This window comes from Glandiceps talaboti, chromosome 17 (genome assembly GCF_964340395.1).
Source record: "Glandiceps talaboti chromosome 17, keGlaTala1.1, whole genome shotgun sequence".
NCBI lineage: Eukaryota > Metazoa > Hemichordata > Enteropneusta > Spengelidae > Glandiceps > Glandiceps talaboti.
In genome coordinates, this window is record NC_135565.1 from 18,479,709 (window position 1) to 18,500,637 (window position 20,929).

The window sequence follows — 20,929 nt, forward strand, 5'->3', positions numbered from 1 at the left end:
AGGAGACTTTGTCACTATGAGTCGCTAGACGAGTAAATCCAAAATAATAATAAAACAGTCAGTTAATGATCAAATAATGATAACATCGTCAAATACCATAAAGTAAAATATTGATTAAATAACCACACAATAAAGATAAACCGTCTGTTAATGATAAAATAATGATAATATTATGAATTACTGTTGAAATAACGACTAAATAATGGTAAAATTGATATAATAGGGATTACATGGTAAAATAAAACAAAATCATATGTAAATGATTTCTAATTTGGTGGTGACCTCACCCCATAGGTAATAGCATAGGTTTATATACTGAGCTGTGTTATGTATGCAAGTGTACGTGTGATATTATATGAACGTATACGACGTGTGCTTGTGAGCAAATGAAGAGTAGCTGTAGGTGTTTTTATTTAGCTGGAAACACGATTTTCTGTTTAAATATAGTATACATTTTTTGTAATATGAACAATGTCAATTATATAAACTTACCCGCAAGGGATAAGAAATAGAAAATAAATAGAACCGAACTACCAAAAGAGGGCCATATTACGTTAGCTTACTCACCAAGTGTAGATGGCCGTACAGCCAATGTCTTTGTGGACTTGGAATAGCTGATAGTTCTCTCTCTCCTTGCCACCGTGATTGGAATAACTGGTGAATCAAGTATAGTATTCGTAGAAGTAATGTGGTCAGTAGGGCTAGGAATATGAATTGGTAGCTGAACAAAGTGTTCAACTGTACAGGCAAAGAATGACCAACCGAACTGAGAAATGTAGACATGTTGTCAACTCTTCCACCCTTTGGTATCATACAATGAGATGTACATCTGACGCACTTTGTACCTAATACCTTACACTGGTTTTTGATCTCTTGCGTTGCCGCAGGGAATCGAACTTTTCAAAGGTTCAAAGTTCACTTTGCAATTGGCATACCATGTTACAATGACGTTTCTATATGATATGACCTTTTTGATCTTATGGCAATACTAGTCGTCTTGTAAAATTGCTTGACTAGTCAAGCAATGGTTCGACTGTTTCGACTTTCTCCTGTTTATCGAAATAGCAGTTACATCTTATCAAAGACTGCTCCCTTGTGGTCAGTCTTTACAACTAGCGTAACCGACAGAGAGAGAGAGAGAGAGAGAGAGAGAGAGAGAGAGAGAGAGAGAGAGAGAGAGAGAGAGAGAGAGAGAGAGAGAGAGAGAGAGAGAGAGGGGGGGGAGGGGGGAGAGGGAGAGAGAGAGACAGACATATCTAGAGAGAGAGACAGACAGAGAAAGATAGACAGACAGACAGACAGACAGACAGACAGACAGACAGACAGACAGACAGACAGACAGACAGACAGACAGAGAAAGATAGACAGACACATAATGATAAATACGAGGATAGATATCTTCCTATCTGACCTCCAAGTGACCATCAACTTAATATAAATCTTTATCGGCAAAGCGAATGATATAATTGTTTCCTCCACGACACAAACAAAAACAAGTAACTGTTGTTGTTGCAATCGTACAAAATAGAGTTAAACATTTGCATTCATGCATCCATCCATCCATCCATCCATCCATCCATCCATCCATGCATCAATGCATCCATCCATCCATCCATCCATCCAAGATTCTAACGTCAATTATTGCGTTCACACTATGTATAAATCAAAACTATAAAACAATAACATAGTCTTATTTTTTCTAATTTATTTCAGGAATACTAACTCCTACAAAGTCAGAAGATTGAATTCCATAGATAGGTGCTACATCAATACCCTTTTGTAGATTAAGATAAAAAGATAAAATAACAGTCTTTATTTGATGGTTGCAGAGTATAGACGTCATGTCTTATTTGCCTCTAGCTTACTTTAATAGCAGTCATGTATACTGTTAAAATCATCTACATCAACATGGTCCCAAAAGGATTCGTCACATTCCGGAACTGTGAACATAATGATAAAGAAATAATATTACCATAGAGTCAAATACATGTATCAATTAATGGCGTTGGATATATAATACTAGAGACAGCTTGGAGTTTTAAATCTCAGGTAAAAGAGAATGATTTATCAGTGTTTTAAATATTTCCATGTATTTCTGAAAGTCAAAACAAATGTATTGATTCATAAGATAATTGCCAGTGGATCCAAATTGACAAGGATACTAAACGTTAAATTGTGCCTGAACATTTAGCTGAAAAGATAACAGGTTGTTCTGCATATCTGTTGATTTTGATTTTAACACTAATGATATTCATCAATTCCGCAATATTTCAAAAAGTGTCTCGAATATCGTTTTGAGAGATAACATCTTAGAATAATTTGAATGCCTAATGTGTGGGTATTTCTGTCTTCAAGAGACACAATAAACATGATTGTGAAATATAAACATGTTATTAAAGCTTACGTATGTATTGACAGACGAAACCCTTTTCTCTGAAGGCACAGTATTCGTCATCCCACTTCCCCCACTTAGCTGGGTTGGTAGACCGATACCTGTTGACAAATAACAATATGACGTCACTTCAGAGACTAAAACCTAATTTTCATTAATATTGAAACAGATATAAGTAAAGGCACTAAAGCCTATGATTAAATTCTAAATCTCAAAACCATCCTAAAAATGTTCTCTATTCTAGCACTCGTGTGGTAAATATGTAAATAAACAAGACATCTTAAACGATAATATGACAGTAAGCACATGTAAAAGTATAAACACCATCAATAAAAAAACACTCTTTTAGCCTCATTTCATTCCCATTTCCTTTAACATGATAGTAAAAGTAATTTTATACCACTGACGAAAATCCTCAGAAACTATTCCAAATTCTAACACAAGCAAATGAACTAAGCAAGCAAACAAGGCATCTAGAACAAACTGTCGGCACGTTTATATGAAAAAGGAAACATACTCGTTCGCTGCTAATGTTCAAATTCCAATTTCCAGCATAGCCAAAATATGTATATTGAATACGATCAAACTTACCACAATTGAACACAATTTTGTCCGTTTTCATTTTTCTTGCGATTATCGTTTGGTTCACCAGCTGCCCAGTCTTCGAAATTGCCTAAACAATATCCGTTACACCATAGAAAGTTGTGCTGTGGGGGGTCATCCTTGTTCTCATATGGTCCATAGTCTTTCAGCCCAATCCAGAAACCTTTTTTCTGGATGCACCAATCCTCATGCAAGTTGTGGAGGGCGACTAAATCGTAAAGTGCGGCGCTCGTCATTGCATTATCCACTATTGCGAGAGAGCCTCCAAATAACATGTTTTCTCCAAGTTGTTCACAACGAGCTTTGGCGTCAGCTTGAAATTCACCATCCGGCTGTTGGCAGAAAATCTCGTATACTATGCAATTACAACCAAAGTCGAGCTTGCACATACCTACAAGGGATTCAGAGAGAAAATAATCAAACACAACATGTAGATCTATGGCATCCACACATTCCGAGTCTTTAAAAGTAGTTATTTGACCTGAAATACCACACCAAATATATTAGTTTGTATCAAATTTGATTTGTTTTGCTAAATTGAATCTACAACATGTAGGTCAATTAAATATGAGCCATTCATAGGGAAAATGGGAAAAATAACGATATAATAATGAATACCAATTAATAGATAGTAAATAATGGGAAAATAAAGACATATGGAAGCTAGTTTAAATTTATCATGAACATGTGAGGCGATTCGAGCAAATTAGTACACATGTGAAAAATACAGGTGAACTTATAAAACCGTCTTAACACACAGGGCTGAGATTAACAAACAAACAAAGACAAAATTCAGTAGTTCTGTAGAGAGGGGATGGCTTTATAGAATTCGGATGATTCTATTTTAAAAAGTGAAATTTCAAACACAGAAGCCCAAAAGTGGCAAGCACTACATTCACTAAGTAATAGATAAGAAAATATAATACCAAATGTCAATAAATTAAATACAATCGATTGACCATACACACTCAAAGACCCACTACCTGAAAAATGGATTGTGATTACATGCATTGCAGGGAATTCTAGATAATTGATGCAATAGTAGTAAATGTTGATAGCATAGCATTGTATATAACATTGTATATAGCATTGTATATAATATTTAGACACTAACCGTTGTTGTACTGAATGACAGGGAAAAGAAAAAAAGAATATATTGACTTGTGTGAGTATTTAGACATACATACTTACATACATACATACATACATACATACATACATACATACATGTACATACATACTATAACATACATACATACATACATACATACATACATACATACATACATACATACATACATACATACATCTGGTCTGGTTTAAAAATACTGGAAACATTTTTTGGGGAAAAACTACTTGCTGAAAACAAGTTATTTGTGTTATTCTAGATATACATCGTACAACTGCAATGATGATGAAACATTCAAACATACCGGATAGTTGTTACCCTCACCAGCTGCTACTCCCAAACCGCAAATGAAAACAAAGATAATTTTCAAATCCATAATTGGTGATCTTTAGGAGGAAAAAAGCAATGCAATTGGTTAAATCCGGGAATCGGTGGCTATGGTAGTCCTTCATCATTATGAATCGATGAAAAAAATATACATACATATACATACTTTACTCAAACTTGTCGAATTAAAGTCAGTCAATCTTACATACATACATACATACATACATACATACATACATACATACATACATACACACACACACATACACACACACACACACACACACATCCATCCATCCATACATACATCCATACATACATACATACATACATACATCCATACATACATCCATACATACATACATACATACATACATCCATACATACATACATACATACATACATACATACATACACACACACACACACACACACACACACACATCCATCCATCCATACATACATCCATACATACATACATACATACATACATCCATACATACATCCATACATACATACATCCATACATACATCCATACATACATACATACATACATACATACATACATACATACACACACACACACACACACATACATACATACATACATACATACATACATACATACATACATACACACACATACATACATACATACATACACACACACACACATACATACATACATACATACATACATACATACATACATACTTTACTCGAACTTGTCGTCAATCTTATGAAACCAGTCCATTTGTGTTTGTAGTAACATAATGTTTATACAGATATTTTTATCGTTTACTTGAACAGCGTTCCCGAACTTCCAACGACGAATGCAAACATTGTGTTATAATGTTTCAGGATAAACAACACAAAAGAAATAGTGTTTTAGGTTCGAAGGTACGCTATTTTTGAACAGGCTACGTTAATATTTGGTGACATCAATTTGTTGGCTCAAGACAGAATGTACCACTGCTACATTTTTGATAGCGAATAATTTAAAACGGAACATCAGAAACAATTCAAGTTGGTTTCATTTCGCATGTGGAGACGTTTGTAGGGATAAATGCACGAGGAAAAACGGTGTTCGTATTAGCTACGTTTGGAAGTATAATCACACGATTGTGAATTAACCAAGCAACTAGTTGACACTGAAGCGAATTTTTATTCAAACGTTCAGCCACAGAATTAAAAACACATGGAAGTACGGGTCAGGATTTGTAAAAAAAAAAAAAAAAAAAAAACAGTTCCAAAATCAGTAAATGTACATAAAGTTGTGTACTTACCGCGTTGTAGATTCGGTTAATCTTCGTGGAGAAAGTCTGCATCGGTTGTAGAATTTGGTGGAGAGATGCCACATATATTGACAATATCTACCAGGGGGTGCTAATCTTGGATTTATAAGACGTTTCATATTAAAGTAAATCCCATAGAAAGTTATTTTCTTCTAGTATGGTACGGACCTTTACCTCAGATTAGTGTAACACCCCTGTTTTTATTTCTCTTTTGTTTGCAGACTATTCATTTTCAGCTGATGTGGTTAATCGCCGTAAGTCCATATGGTATGTATCTTACCAATCATTTGACTTTGCCGTTGATTGTTCACTTCTTACAATTCATCAATACGATAATCCGTACCATCCGTACAACTAAAGAAAGTCTATTCAATGCCTTGGGATAAATATTCATCATTTTTCACGTATTCTTTAAAATCTATTGCATCAGATATGGAACTTTCGATTGTAATTCCGACAAAGGGGTGAGAACCCTCACAACATTAGGAGTCAGACCAATGGCTCGTTTTTGCCCTGTTTACAGTCTATGTAAATTATATCTTTCCAACTGGATGTCGACATCCTGAGCAATACAACATAAATCCTACTTCAACCTATGGGATTGGTTTTTGGGCTAAATCGTCAATAGGATTGCCACCATACAAGTTACGTCGTAGCTTGAGAGGCATGCTCCTATAAAGCAGACACGTAAATATCATAATGTGATAGCCGTACAACTAAAGATATCGATGTTCTGTTCACACACTTTGCATTTTTTTAAGGACATATACATTCTAGTTACTATATACATATGTATGGAATCTTGCATAATTTTACATTCAAAGCTACACAATTAATACTCACATACAAAGCTGTCAAACTGCTATCTAAATGGACAGCCTATTCATTTTGGTTTAAGCCCCAAAATTCCAGAGCTTATAACGAAGTGAAAAACAAACAATACAATGGTGTCAAAATTCACCAAATGTAAACTGAAAGCCATCCGTATACGGAATGGCCAATAATGTATTTTCATTGTCGTTCCTACACACATTGTCTAAATGCAAAATTCGGCAATGCCATATCGAATGTATCCCTTAACTGGCAAATATCGTCACCATGTAAATGACTTGTTAGAATTAAAACTACGTCAACAGGTAACACAGGGCACATACTCTTTCTTGAAGCCAACATATATACCAACTTAAACCACTTTGAATCGTATATTCTTAACATAGTACCAAATTACCAATGTAATTCATGTAACCAATGGCTCATTAACGTTAACAATTACAGCAAGAAACTATGTGACACGTGTACTTTGCTATCATCCATTCATATACCAGCTTTGAAATTTGCATTCCAGAAGTATTGCCCAAAATACAAAAAAGACGTTATTTACGCAAATAATGTTCATGTTTTCATGTAAGAGGAATGTCTAATTAGGGCCTGACTACAAAAAAGCACAACGTGGACAGTAATTACGCAAATAATGTTTATGTACACATGCGCTCTGTTATAACCGATGTATGTACGCAGTCAATAACAAATGATTTTTGATGATTACATTGTAAATATCGTTAATTATGCAAATGATTCTATAAAGCTATCAACACATGTGATAGGACAAGTGATATTACCAGTATATACACCACATCACATGAAATCTGAGCTTCCTTCATGAAATATGGCCTAATTACGAAATAAACCCAATGATACAAATAACTCATTAGTAATCGAATATGCAAAGCTATTGTATACGACATATGTCCATTGTTATCACCAATGTATATGATAATTGTATGAACATTGAATGATAGCCTAATTACAGATATTGTTGATGAATATGGTTATTAATATTCATAGGATGTTTACCACAACTTTTTCACACTCCCATTTGTTATTAGAATTGATGGAATGGCTTTTGAGTCGCAGTGGATTTCTCAACAATTACTTAGAAGACCAGATGTTGATATACAATGTGTTGCATCTAACTCCTTTAATGTGCCTATTTTCCTTTCGAAATATTTCAGCTATTCCATTATCAGTACTAAAACCTGAAAGCAGATGGTTTTTGTATTTCACCGTGATCCGTTCTCTATGTCTATACACAGTTTTGATTTCCAATGCAAAAAAATATCTTGTGCCTCTCCAACGTTTCTCCATACCGCCATACCACCCACTCACCTCTCTCTCTCTCTCTCTCTCTCTCTCTCTCTCTCTCTCTCTCTCTCTCTCTCTCTCTCTCTCTCTCTCTCTCTCTCTCTCTCTCTCTCTCTCTCTCTCTCTCTCTCTCTCTCTTTAACTATGTTTGCAGATTGAAAGAAATATACATGATACTGAGATGATTATATTGCATGATTTAATTTTGCATGGGAATCAAAGTGTGTTTTTCGTGATTTATCCAAAATAATAATAAAAGTCAGTTAATGATCAAATAATGATAACATCGTCAAATACCATAAAGTAACATATTGATTTAATAACCACACAATAAGGATAAAACCGTCAGTTAATGATCAAATGATGATAATATTATTGAATTACTGTTGACATAACGACTAAATAATGTTAAATTGATATAATAGGGATTACATGATAAAATAAAACAAAATCATATGTAATTGATTTCTAATTTGGTGGTGATCTCACCCCATGAGGTAATAGCATAGGTTTATATACTGAGTTGTGTTTTGTATGCAAGTGTACGTGTATATGATATTATATGAACGTATACGACGTGTGCTTGTGAGCAAATGAAGAGTAGCTGCAGGTGTTTTTATTTAGCTGGAAACACGATTTTCTGTTTAAATATAGTACACAGTTTTTTGTAATATGAACAATGTCAATTATATAAACTTACCGCAATTGATATGAGATTGGAGCTAAATAGAAATCTCCGAATTACCAAAAACGGCCATGCTACGTTAACTTACTCACCAAGTGTAGATGGCCGTACAGCCAATGTCTTTGTGGACTTGGAATAGCTGATAGTTCTCTCTCTCCTTGCCACCGTGATTGGAATAACTGGTAAATCAAGTATAGTATTCGTAGAAGTAATGTGGTCAGTAGGGCTAGGAATATGAATTGGTAGGTGAACAAAGTGTTCAACTGTACAGACAAAGAATGGCCAACCGAACTGAGAAATGTAGACATATTGTCAACTCTTCCACCCTTCGGTATCATACAACGGGATGTACATCTGACGCCTTGTACCTAATACCTAATACACTGGTTTTAATTTCTTCCGTTGCCGCAGGGAATCGAACTTTTCAAAGGTTCAAAGGTCACTTTGCAATTGGACAGTCATGTTACAATGACGTTTCTATATAATATGACCTTTTTTGACCTTTAATGACAATACTAGTCCTCTTGTAAAATTGCTTGAGTAGTCAATCAATGGATCGCCAGTTTCCACTTTCTCCTATCTATCGAAATAGGAGTGACATTCTTATCAAAGACTGCTCCGTTGTGGTCCTTGTCTAGTGAGTCTTTACAACTGCCTTAACCGACCGACCGACCGAGAGAGAACGAGAGAGAGAGAGAGAGAGAGAGAGAGAGAGAGAGAGAGAGAGAGAGAGAGAGAGAGAGAGAGACAGACAGACAGACAGACAGACAGACAGACAGACAGACAGACAGACAGAGACAGAGAAAGGCAGACAGACAGACAGATCCAGAGAGCCAGAGAAAAAGACAGACACACACACACACACATCGTGACAAATGCGAGATAGATATCTTCCTAATTGACCTTCTAGTGACCATCAACTTAATATAAAGTTTTATCAGCAAAGCGAATGATATAATTATTTCCTCCACAAAACGAAAAAACCAAGTAACTGTACAAAACTGTAGAAAACACATACTGTAGAAGCCTTCAATTGTTGCAATCATTCAAAAAAAGTTAAATATTTGCATCCATGCATCCATCCATCCATCCATCCATCCACTTGGCGATTATTGCATTCACACTATGTATAAATCACTATAAACTATAAAACATAATAATATATTCTTATTTTTCTATTTTATTTCAGGAATACTAACAGAAACAGAAGTTTGAATTCCATAGATAGGTGCTACATCAATACACTTTTGTAGATTAAGAGGGAAAGATAAGACAGCAGTCTTCATTTGATGGTTGCAGGGTATAGACGTCAGGTTTTAGTTGCGATTAGTTATGTCGCAGTCAAGTATACCGCCAATACTCAGTCCAGATTCATGGTCCCAAAACTCGTCAAGACACTCCGGAACTGTAAACATAATGATAAGGAAATAATAATACCACAAAGCCATATATATATATATATATATATATATATATATATATATATATATATATATATATATATATATATATATATATATATATCAATTAATGGCGTTGGATATATAATACTAGAGACAGCTTGGAGTTTAAATCTCAGGTAAAAGAGAATCATTTATCTGTTTTATTTAAATATTTCCATGTATTTCTGAAAGTCAAAACAAATGTATTGATTCATAAGATAATTGCCAGTGGATTTAAATGGACAAGGATACTAAACGTTAAATTGTGGCTGAACATTAGCTGAAAAGATAACACACATATCAGCTGATATTGATTTTTAACACTAGTGATATTCGTCTCATTTTACAATTCCGCAATATTTAATATGTGTCGAATATCGTTTTGAGAGATAGCAACTTAGAATCATTTGAATGGCTAATGAGTTAGTATTTCTGTCGTAAATGGACATAACAAACATGATTTCGAAAGATAGAAATGTTAATAAAGCTTACGTATGTATTGACAGATGTAACCCTTTTCTCTGAAGGCGCAGTACTCATCATCCCACCTCCCCCACTTAGCTGGGTTGGAAGACCGATACCTGTTGACAAATTACAATAAGACGTCACTTATGGGACTAAATTTCATCTATATTGAAACAGATATAACTAAAGACAATAAAGCCTACGATTAAATTCTAAATGTCAAAACCATCCTAAAAGTGTTCTCTATTCTAGCACTCGTGTGGTAAGTGTGTAAATAAACTAGACATGACAGTAAGCACATGTAAAAGTATAAACACCATTAATTCAAACACACTCTTTCAGCCTCACGTCATTCCCATTCCGTTTTACAACATGATAGTAAAAGTAATTTTATACCACTGACTAAAATGTAATGGTAAATGTTCATTTTACATTAAATTATAGAGATATTTCGACACTTATGAGGAGTGACAAATAGACATTGCAATTATCATTAGACATTCACATTATATTCATCAATAAAGAAAAAAACAGCAGCTGCAATGAAAATATTCCATATTCTAACATAAGTGAAATATGCAAACAAAGAAGGCATCTTGAACAATAAATATGTCGGCACGTTCAAGTAAAACCAGAAACATGCCCGTTCCCTGCTTATATCCATTTACAGTATAATATATATATATATATATATATATATATATATATATATATATATATATATATATATATATATATATATATATATATATATATATATATATATATGAATGTTATCAAACTTACCACAATTGAACACAATTTTGTCCATTGTTATTTTTCTTGCGATTATCGTTTGGTTCACCTGCTGCCCAGTCTTCGAAATCTAAACAATACCCGTTAGACCATAGAAAGTTGTGCTGTGGGGGAGCATCCTTGGGCTCATATGGTCCATAGTCTTTCAGCCCAATCCAGAAACCTTTTTTCTGGATGCACCAATCATCATACAACTGTCCGTCGTCGATGAAATTGAAAAGTGCGTTGCTCGTCTGTTCATTATCCACTATTGCGAGAGAGCCTCCAAATAACATGTCTTTTCCAAGTTTTTCACAAGTGGCTTTGGCGTCAGCTTGAAATTCACCATGGTGCTGCTGGCAGAAAAACTCGTATACTATGCAGTTACAACCAAAGTCGATCTTGCACATACCTACAAAGGAGTCGGAGAGAAAAATAATGAAACACGACATGTTTATGTGTTGACCAACATCCATACATTATCTTGAAATGAAGTTATTAGACTTGAAATACCACACCAATTAATTTTAGGTACTATAGGTAAAAATGAGTCATTCATAGGGGAAATAGGAAAATAAAGACATATGGGAACTAGTCTAAATTTCTCATGAACATGTGAGGTGAGGTGATTCTAGCAAATTAGAAGACATGCGAAAGAAACACAGGGAAAATTATAACACGGTATTTCCCACACATGACTGAGATAAGCAAAGGTCTGGAATAAAATCAAAATCAAGTTGTTCTGTAGTGAGGATAGCTTTATAAATGTGGGTAATTTTAAATTGAAGTTTCAGTCATAGAAAACCCAAAGAGGTAAGCACTATAGTCAATGAATAAGAGATGAGAATATAAAATAGCATCAAATGTCAATAGATTAAATACAATCGATTGGTCATACACACTAAAAGACCCACTACATGAAAGATGGATTGTGATTACATGCATTGCAAAGAATTCTAGATAACTGATGCAACAGTAGTAAATGAGAATACTAGGCAGCTGGTGAACCAAAAAGACAATTTTCTGTGTTTGTTATGCAGACAATAACGAAATGAATGTTGAGAGCATAGCATGGTATATAATATTTTCACACTAACCGGCGTTGCTCTGAATTACAGGGAAAAGAAAAAAGAATACAGTGAATTGTATGAGTAATTAGACATACATACATACATACATACATACATACATACATACATACATACATACAGACAGACAGACAGACAGACAGACAGACAGACAGACAGACAGACAGACAGACACGCACGCACGCGCGCGCACGCACGCACGCACGCACGCACGCACGCACGCACGCACGCACGTGCGCATGTACGCACGTACGGGAAATCTGGTTTTAAACAATACTGGAAAAGTTTTGGAAAATCTACTTGCTGATGACATACTGTTTGTATTATCCTATTCTACGTCGTACAATTACAATAGTGTTCAAACATTCTTACTTACCACATAACTATCTGCTACTCCCAAAACGCAAACGATAACAAAGACAATTTTCAAATCCATGGTTGTCGTCTTTGTGATCTTAAGGTGGAAAAACAACAATATAATTTTTTATAATCCAGGAATCGGTCGCTATGGTAGTCCTTCATGGAATCGTAGCATGCACATACATACATACATACATACATACATACATACATACATACATACATGCATACATACTGTATTCAATTAAAGTCAGTCCGTCTTTTAAAACGCATTACTGCATTATTATAATTATGAGAAATTTGAAAACATTTCTCCAGTTCTTGTCAACCTGCATTGGTCACAAGATCATTTCAGGTTTGATTACTGTTAACATACAAAGCTTTGCACGGCTTAACTCCAGAGTACATTAGTGTACACCTTCTCTAATCATACACACCGACTCACACTCTACGTTCTACAAAGAAGAATCTGCTTACAACAACATTTTACATACAAGTCACCTATGGAGAATCTATGGAGGTCGTTTACTATCATATGTCGCCCCAAACTATGGAACTCTTTGCCACTTGACATCGCCAAGCCTCCAGCCTGGATTGTGACTTATTTGTTTACCACTGATTGATTGATTGATTGATTGATTGATTGATTGATTGATTGATTGATTGATTGATTGATTGATTGATTGATTGACTCATGACTGACTGGCTGGCTGGCTGGCTGGCTGGCTGACTGACTGACTGACTGACTGACTGACTGACTGACTGACTGACTGACTGATTGATTGATTGATTGATTGATTGATTGATTGAAACCAGTTTCATTTCTTTTTTTAATAAAATATAAATATATTTTATATACGATAATTATATTTTCGATAGCGAAGGATTAAAAACGAAGATCAGAAATATAATTCAAGTTGGTTCGTTGTTTAGCACGTTTAAGTATGAAGCAGATGTGTTCAATGCTAATGTGTTCGGTAACAGGTTTCATTTCGTATAGAGAACTTTGTAGGGAAAAATTCACAAGGGAAAAAGGTTGTTCGTATTATTCGTATTACGTTTGTAAGTTGGTATAACCACACGATTATGAATTAACCAACCAACTAATTAATACTGACTGAAGCAAATTTTGCAAACGTTCAGCCACAGAATCAAAACCCATAGAAGTACAGGTCGTGGTTCAGGAGTTGTAAAACAACATTGTTTCCAACGTTAGGAAATGTACATAAAGTTGTATTGTACTTACCACGGTGTATACTCGGTTAATCTTCGAAGAGAAAGTCTGCATCAGTTGTAGAATTTGGTGGAGAGATGCCACATATATTGACATTATCAACCAGGGGATGCTAATCCTGGATTCATAAGACGTTTCATATCAAAGTAATTCACATAGAAAGTTATTTTCTTCTAGTATAGTACAGAAACCTTACCTCAGATTGGAGTAACAACCCCGTTTTTATCTCTCTTTTGTTTGTAGACTATTCATTTTCTGCTGATGTGTACATTCGCCATAAATACATATGGTCTGTATCTTACCATTCGTTTGACTTTTGCCGCTGTTCGTTTACTCTTTAAAATCCATCAATAGTATTATCCATACCATCCGTACAACTAAAGAAAGTCTATTCAATATCTTCGAATCAATATCCATCATTCTCCACGTATTCATTATAATCTATCGCTTCAGATATGGAACTTTCGACGACAAAGTGATGAGAACCCACGCAACATTAAGAGTCAGACCAATGGCTCGTTTTTTCCCTGTTTACGGTTTATGTAAATTATATATTTCCAACTGGATGTCGACATCCTGAGCGACAAGTGTTATACAAATCCTACCCCTACCCACGGGTTTTGGTATTTGGGGTAAATCGTCAATAGGATCGCCACCCAACAGTACGTCTGTGATTGACAGGTATGCTACTGTAAAGTACAGACGTAAATATCTCCTATAGATTGATGTATGTTTTCACTTTTAATCCAACGCACCCATATATATCACAACCCCCTCATCCCGGCCATCTCCAACGACAATCCCAACAACATTTAGAAAAATACGTCATATTGCAAAAATACGTCTCATCACACAGCTTCAAGCCATAGTTGGTGGGAAAGGCACATCACATCCTTAAATAATGTAACTACCGCCTCACAATAAATCATCGTCTGTTTTACTTTTCAGTTTTTGTACAACTCGTACCATTAATTATGAGAGGTTTCTTAAGTGAATATTTTGAATTGATTGGTTTTGGATCGGATCGGGTCGGATCAATTCGGGTTTTATTTCATCTGATCGGATGTAATTAATTACGTTGGATTATGTAGGACTTGAAGACTAAGAGGGTTCAGATTATTAACATTTGACTAAGTGAATAGGTTATGAAAACTTTAGCAATTTATAGATCGAAAATACATAAATACCAAACTATTGAATCTTACTCCCACAATTCAGTTATTCTGATTATCTACATCAACCATATTGAGTGAATCACAACCCACAAACTGCTTACGTGTTCCTAAAGATTCAATCACCACCACCACCACCACCACCACCACCACCACCACCATCACACACAGACACACATTGCGTTCAATACAAATGATGAAACACTCTGATCAGAAAGGGATGACTGAAATGATCCAAGGAGGAATACCTCTTTTAAGTTTTACAGATAAGTTATTCCTCAGTTTCACTGTGTGACCTGATCAGATGATATTTACATTGTTTTCAGGAAATGGCCAGAAATATGTTGTAACACAAATTAAGCGTCAGCTGACAAGTTTATATATATGTATATAATATAAAATACAATTACAATGAATTTGAAGTGGTTAGGAACGACACAACGATTTCAGATTTAGTAAAGCCATTCCTTATTTTTTTATTTAACATACATGTATGATAGGGGCCTTAGGGGTAAAGTGAAAGAGGAGAGAATGTTGATAATCATCATTAAAGTTTTCAATAAGCGACATTTGTCTTTTTTTAGTCTGATTTTATTCTCATTAAAATTGTAGCTATGATTTTATCACAGTTTTTATAGGATAGTTTTTAATTTAAAATAGTGTGCGTTTTAAAAGTGTGGAGTTGGAATCTGAGATAAAATCATATGTTAATTATATAATTTTCTGTTGAAAACTCCCCTTCAGGTAAAATTGAAAGGCAAGTAAGCTTATGGATAATACAAAACCAATTTACGCGTGGTGCAAGATTTGCGCATTCGGGGTATTAGTGGTGTTTTCTGCAGCTCTTATCTCACGAGCGTAACATAGTGCTCAGTGAAAGTGCAGCAGCAAAAACACAACTAGCACGAGCTCAACACCCCACAAGTACGTAAACTTGACCTCACGCATCACTTTGTTATTTTTACATATATTCATCCAAAAAGTGAATTTCACAAATTATAAGAGTCTGAGTGTGTTATTTCGTACACATAGAAAAACATGAACTCCCCCTCCCTGTACACACCTCGCTTTCACATAAATCTTTCCAGCATTACACTTCAGAGTGTGCGCACACGGTGATGCAAGTCTTCAATGGTACTTGTCAAAAAAATCGTGAACGTGTATTCACCTCGTATAAGGTGTACCATATTTCCGTATTTCACCACCACGGAGATCGCAGTGAGTATCACTGTAATAACATTGAGTAATGGCTTTGACCCCAAACCAAACAAAATGTCGGTCGGAATACAGGTATCACTGGGGAAAGAACACAAACGTGAATATGAAGATCAGGAAGACAAAGAATTCCTCACCTTTTTGTTTTAAATGCTTATAAAATGTTTATGATCGGCGGCTTAATTTAGGGTCGGTCGAGTTATTGGAAACACACAAACAAACTATGTGACACGTGCACTTTGCTATCATCCATGTATATATACCAAACCGTACGAAATTGAAGTTTTCAAACTTACAACAAAAAACAACATCGCGAACATTAATTATACAATTATGCTCATATACATAATGTGCTCTGTCATGGTTGATGTATGTACCTAGTCATATGAAATTTGAAGCTTATATTGTAAATATCGTTAATCATGCAAATGACTCTTTAAAACCCAAAGCTATAGCAACGCATTTGATTGGACAAGTGAACTTCGATATCACCAATATCTACACCACATCACATGAAATCTGAGATTTCTTCATGAAATATTGCCTAATTACGAAATAAACCCAATGATACAAATGACTCGTTAGAAATCGAATATGCAAAGCTATATCAACAGATTGTATACGACATATGTCCATTGTTATCACCAATGTATATGATAAATTGTTTGAACATTGAATGATAGCCTACTTACAGATATTGTTGATGAATATAGTTATTAATATTCATAGGATGTTTACCACAACTTTTTCTCTACCATTACTTAGAAGACCAGATGTTGATATACAATGTGTTGCATCTAATCTCCTTTAATGTGCCTATTTTCCTTTAGAAATATTTCACCTATTCCATTATCAGTACTGGTACGCCTGAAAGCAGATGGTTTTTATATTTCATGGTGATTCGTTCTCTGTTTCTATACAGGATATTGGTTTACAATGCTAAAAGATATCTTGTGTCTCTCCAACTTTCTTCTGTCTGTCTGTCTGTCTGTCTGTCTGTCTGTCTGTCTGTCTGTCTGTCTGTCTGTCTGTCTGTCTCTCTCTGTCTGCCTGTCTGTATGTCTCTGTCTCTGTCTGTCTGTCTGTCTGTCTGTCTGTCTGTCTGTCTGTCTGTCTGTCTCTCTCTCTCTCTCTCTCTCTCTCTCTCTCTCTCTCTCTCTCTCTCTCTCTCTCTCTCTCTCTCTTTCTCTCCATGATTTGAGAGACAGCGATATTTATGATAGTTGTATTTTGCAAATTGACACACAATTACAAACATATATATGAATGACAGAGGGATGTCGTTTTGGTTAGGTTGAGTGGAGACAGACTTGAGGGTACGTCAAAGATTTGCATTCCCAACTTGTAATATCAGTATTACTTATACATCAAATATCTGAAACGGCTTATATTTGTCGTGAAAAAAATATGAATTTTATTGCTTCATCATCAGTAAAGTTGTTAAGGTTTTACCTAGCCTCAGTCTCTTGTTATGGCCAAGTGTTGAAATCACGAATTTGGTAATTGTTACACGTAAATTGAATACCATGCGTTAGCTGTATTTTAGAAAACTTGTCAGAGGACGTACAATTTGTCTTCCGTAATATATGTGACCATTTTATCAAGTCAACATCAGAATCAGGTCAACTGATCAAAACGAATAATTTATCTATAAATGTTAGTCACCCCTGGCACTTTTCGGTCCATATTGTCTGATCGAAGAATTTCATCATCTTTATTGGAAGCGAGGTGTGTACAGGGAGGTGAGAGGTCACTGAATCGTTAGAGACATTAAAACGTGTGTGGGCTATAACTCATTCAATATGGTTGATGTAGATAATCCCAATAACTGAACTTTAGGGGTGAGATTCAATTGTTCGAAATTGGCATATGTTATCAATGTATAATTAGCAAAATTCATTTTGAGATATTCTACTCTAAGTTTACTAACCCTGTTCACTGAATCAAATGTTAATAATCAGTATCCTTTTATGAAATTAGTTGCAATCCTATCTTAACAATCAAATACTGTTTAATCCAACATAATTAATCCGATCAAATCAAATCAACCCCAAATTGATTCAATCAAATCAAATATAATTAAATCTAATACAACTAAATCAAATCAATTAAAAACATTAAACATCAGCGAAATAAGAAACATTTCGTAATTATTGGTAGGGGTTGTGTTAACACTGACGAATAATGTATCCTATACATTTTTGCTTATTATAAAGGGGTAGTCATGACTCTCAGGTTACAAGTATTGGTGTGGGTAGAGACTCCCAATTTTCATTAATATTGATCACGAACCCTAAACCTATGGCCCGTACGTAGGGGTAGAATTTGTGTCACATTTGTCGCTTGGTATGTCTATATTAATATAATTTGCATAAATTGTCAAAAGGAAAAAAATTACCAGTTGGTTTAATTTCTAATATTCGCGTGATTTCTGTTCTGTTGTCGGAATTGCCATCGAAAGTTCCATATCTGATGCAACAGATGAATACGTGCAGAAAGACGAATATTAGTCCAAATGTAATGAATAGACGTTCTTTAGTTGTATGGATGGTACGGATAATACTATTGTTGGGTTATAAAGCAGCAAACAAACAGCGGCAAAAGTTAAATGATTGGTAAGATACAGACCATATGTATTTAAGGCGATTATACACATCAGCAGAAACTAAATATTCTATACACAATTGTCTCTATGTCTCTCTCTGCCTCTCCCCCCTCTCTGTATCCGTGTGTGTCTCTTTGTCTCTCTGTGTGTGTATCGCTCGGTATATCTGTATCTCTGTCTCGCTCTCTCCGTATCTCACTGTCTGACTCTATGTCTCCTGTTCATATCTCTGAGTCTCCCACTGTCTCCCTGTCTGTCTGTCTGTCTGTCTGTCTGTCTGTATGTATGTATGTATGTATGTATGTATGTATGTATGTATGTATGTATGCATGTCTGTCTGTCTGTCTGTCTGTCTGTCTATCTGTCTGTCTGTCTGTCTGTCTGTCTGTCTGTCTGTCTGTCTGTCTGTCTGTCTGTCTGTCTATCTGTCTGTCTCTCGCTATCTGTCATTCTCTGTCTTTGTTTCCCTGTCTCTCTAAAACCTAACTGGACACGACTCTATGGTTTAAACTCTTTCCACAGTTTTATTTAGTTTTACTATACATCATAACACATTGTCGACCATATACAAAGATATTTACACGAAATGAACTCGGGGCATATTTAGTCATGCAATGGAGTTAGACATTGCAACAATATTTTGCCTGAACAAACACAAAATAATGAAAGGTCTGCAACAAATTTCACCATTATATATGCATCTAATATAGTTTTGCGCGAACTGAAATAGTAAATGCCTGATTTTCGGACTAAAATATGAATTTATAGCTCAATCTACAAGTATTGGTGAGGGCAGAGACTCATTTCCATTCATCAGGAATCCCAAACCTAATGCCCGTATGTAGGGGTAGCATGTATGTTACACTTGTCGATTGGCATCTCAACATTTCGTTGGGACGATATCATTTACATAAACCGCCAACTAAGAAATAATTTATCATTTGGTCAAATTTCTTATGTTTGTGTGGTTTCTACTCCTGTCATCGGAATTGCCATCGAAAGTTTCATATTTGATGCAACAGATAGTAATAATAAATTGCAGAATGATGAATATTGATTCGAAGGTATTGAATAGACTTTCCTTAGTTGTACGGATGGTATGGATAATCCTATTGATGGATTTTAAACCAGGCCGGCACATTGAAATGATCGGTAACATATAGACCATACGATTTCAAAGCAATTAACTACAGCAGAAAGTAATACACTATACCCAATTTTCTATCTGTCCCTCTCAGCCCCCCTTTCCTTCCCATCACTCTTCTCTCTATCTCTCTCTGTGTATATGTCTCTCTCTGTCCCATCCCTGCCTGCCTCTTTTTCTCTTTTTCTCTCGTTCTCTCTCTATGTATCTTTTTGTGTATGTCGTCTGTGTCTGTCTTTCTCTGTCTCGTTTTGTCTCCCTCTGCCTAAGTCCCTCTCCATCTCTATTACCTTCTGTGCCTGTCTCTATGCCTTCCTCTGTCTCTCTAGAGTGTCTTTGTGTATATTTTGTCTCCTTCTCTGTTTCTCCTTCTATGTCTCTGTTCCTGTGTCTTTTTTGTCTCTGCTACTCTCTCTCCCTCCCTCTCCCCTCCCTCCCTCCCTCCCCCCTTCCCCCCCCTCTCTCTCTCTCTCTCTCTCTCTCTCTCTCTCTCTCTCTCTCTCTCTCTCTCTCTCTCTCTCTCTCTCTCTCTCTCTCTCTCTCTCTCTCTCTCTCTCTGGTATAACTTTCTTATCACGGACTATAGAACTGTGTAATACATATGACTCGTAAAGTTGTTGTGAATCTCTCTATCGGTATTTAGAAGACCAAAGGTTGACATATAATTGTGTTGCATCTAATCACTTTCACTGATATGATTGACAGTAATGGAAATCCTGCAGATGGTTGCACTATTTCATGATGACGCGTTCTCTGTGTCTGTTTACTGGAGTGATTTACACATCTCAAAGATACGTATTCTCTCTCCATCTGCTCTGCCAATTACCCTCGCTCTCCTCTCTCCAATCAAACGTAT

General features: G+C 35.5%; 2 protein-coding genes across 2 annotated transcripts in view; both read right to left on the reverse strand.

Moving 5' to 3' along the window:
• LOC144448146 (leukotriene-B4 omega-hydroxylase 3-like) overlaps positions 1–8,882 on the reverse strand; it is a 14,668-nt gene extending 5,786 nt beyond the window's left edge. The window contains exon 1 of the mRNA XM_078138301.1: positions 8,667–8,882. Coding sequence (XP_077994427.1) covers positions 8,667–8,882 — 216 coding nt within the window. The remainder of the gene's footprint in view (positions 1–8,666) is intronic.
• A 2,381-nt stretch (positions 8,883–11,263) lies between these two features.
• LOC144448148 (collectin-12-like) lies at positions 11,264–11,707 on the reverse strand. The gene has a single exon (XM_078138302.1). It carries the CDS (start codon positions 11,705–11,707, stop codon positions 11,264–11,266), a length of 444 nt encoding a protein of 147 aa, XP_077994428.1.
• Positions 11,708–20,929: the final 9,222 nt, after the last annotated feature.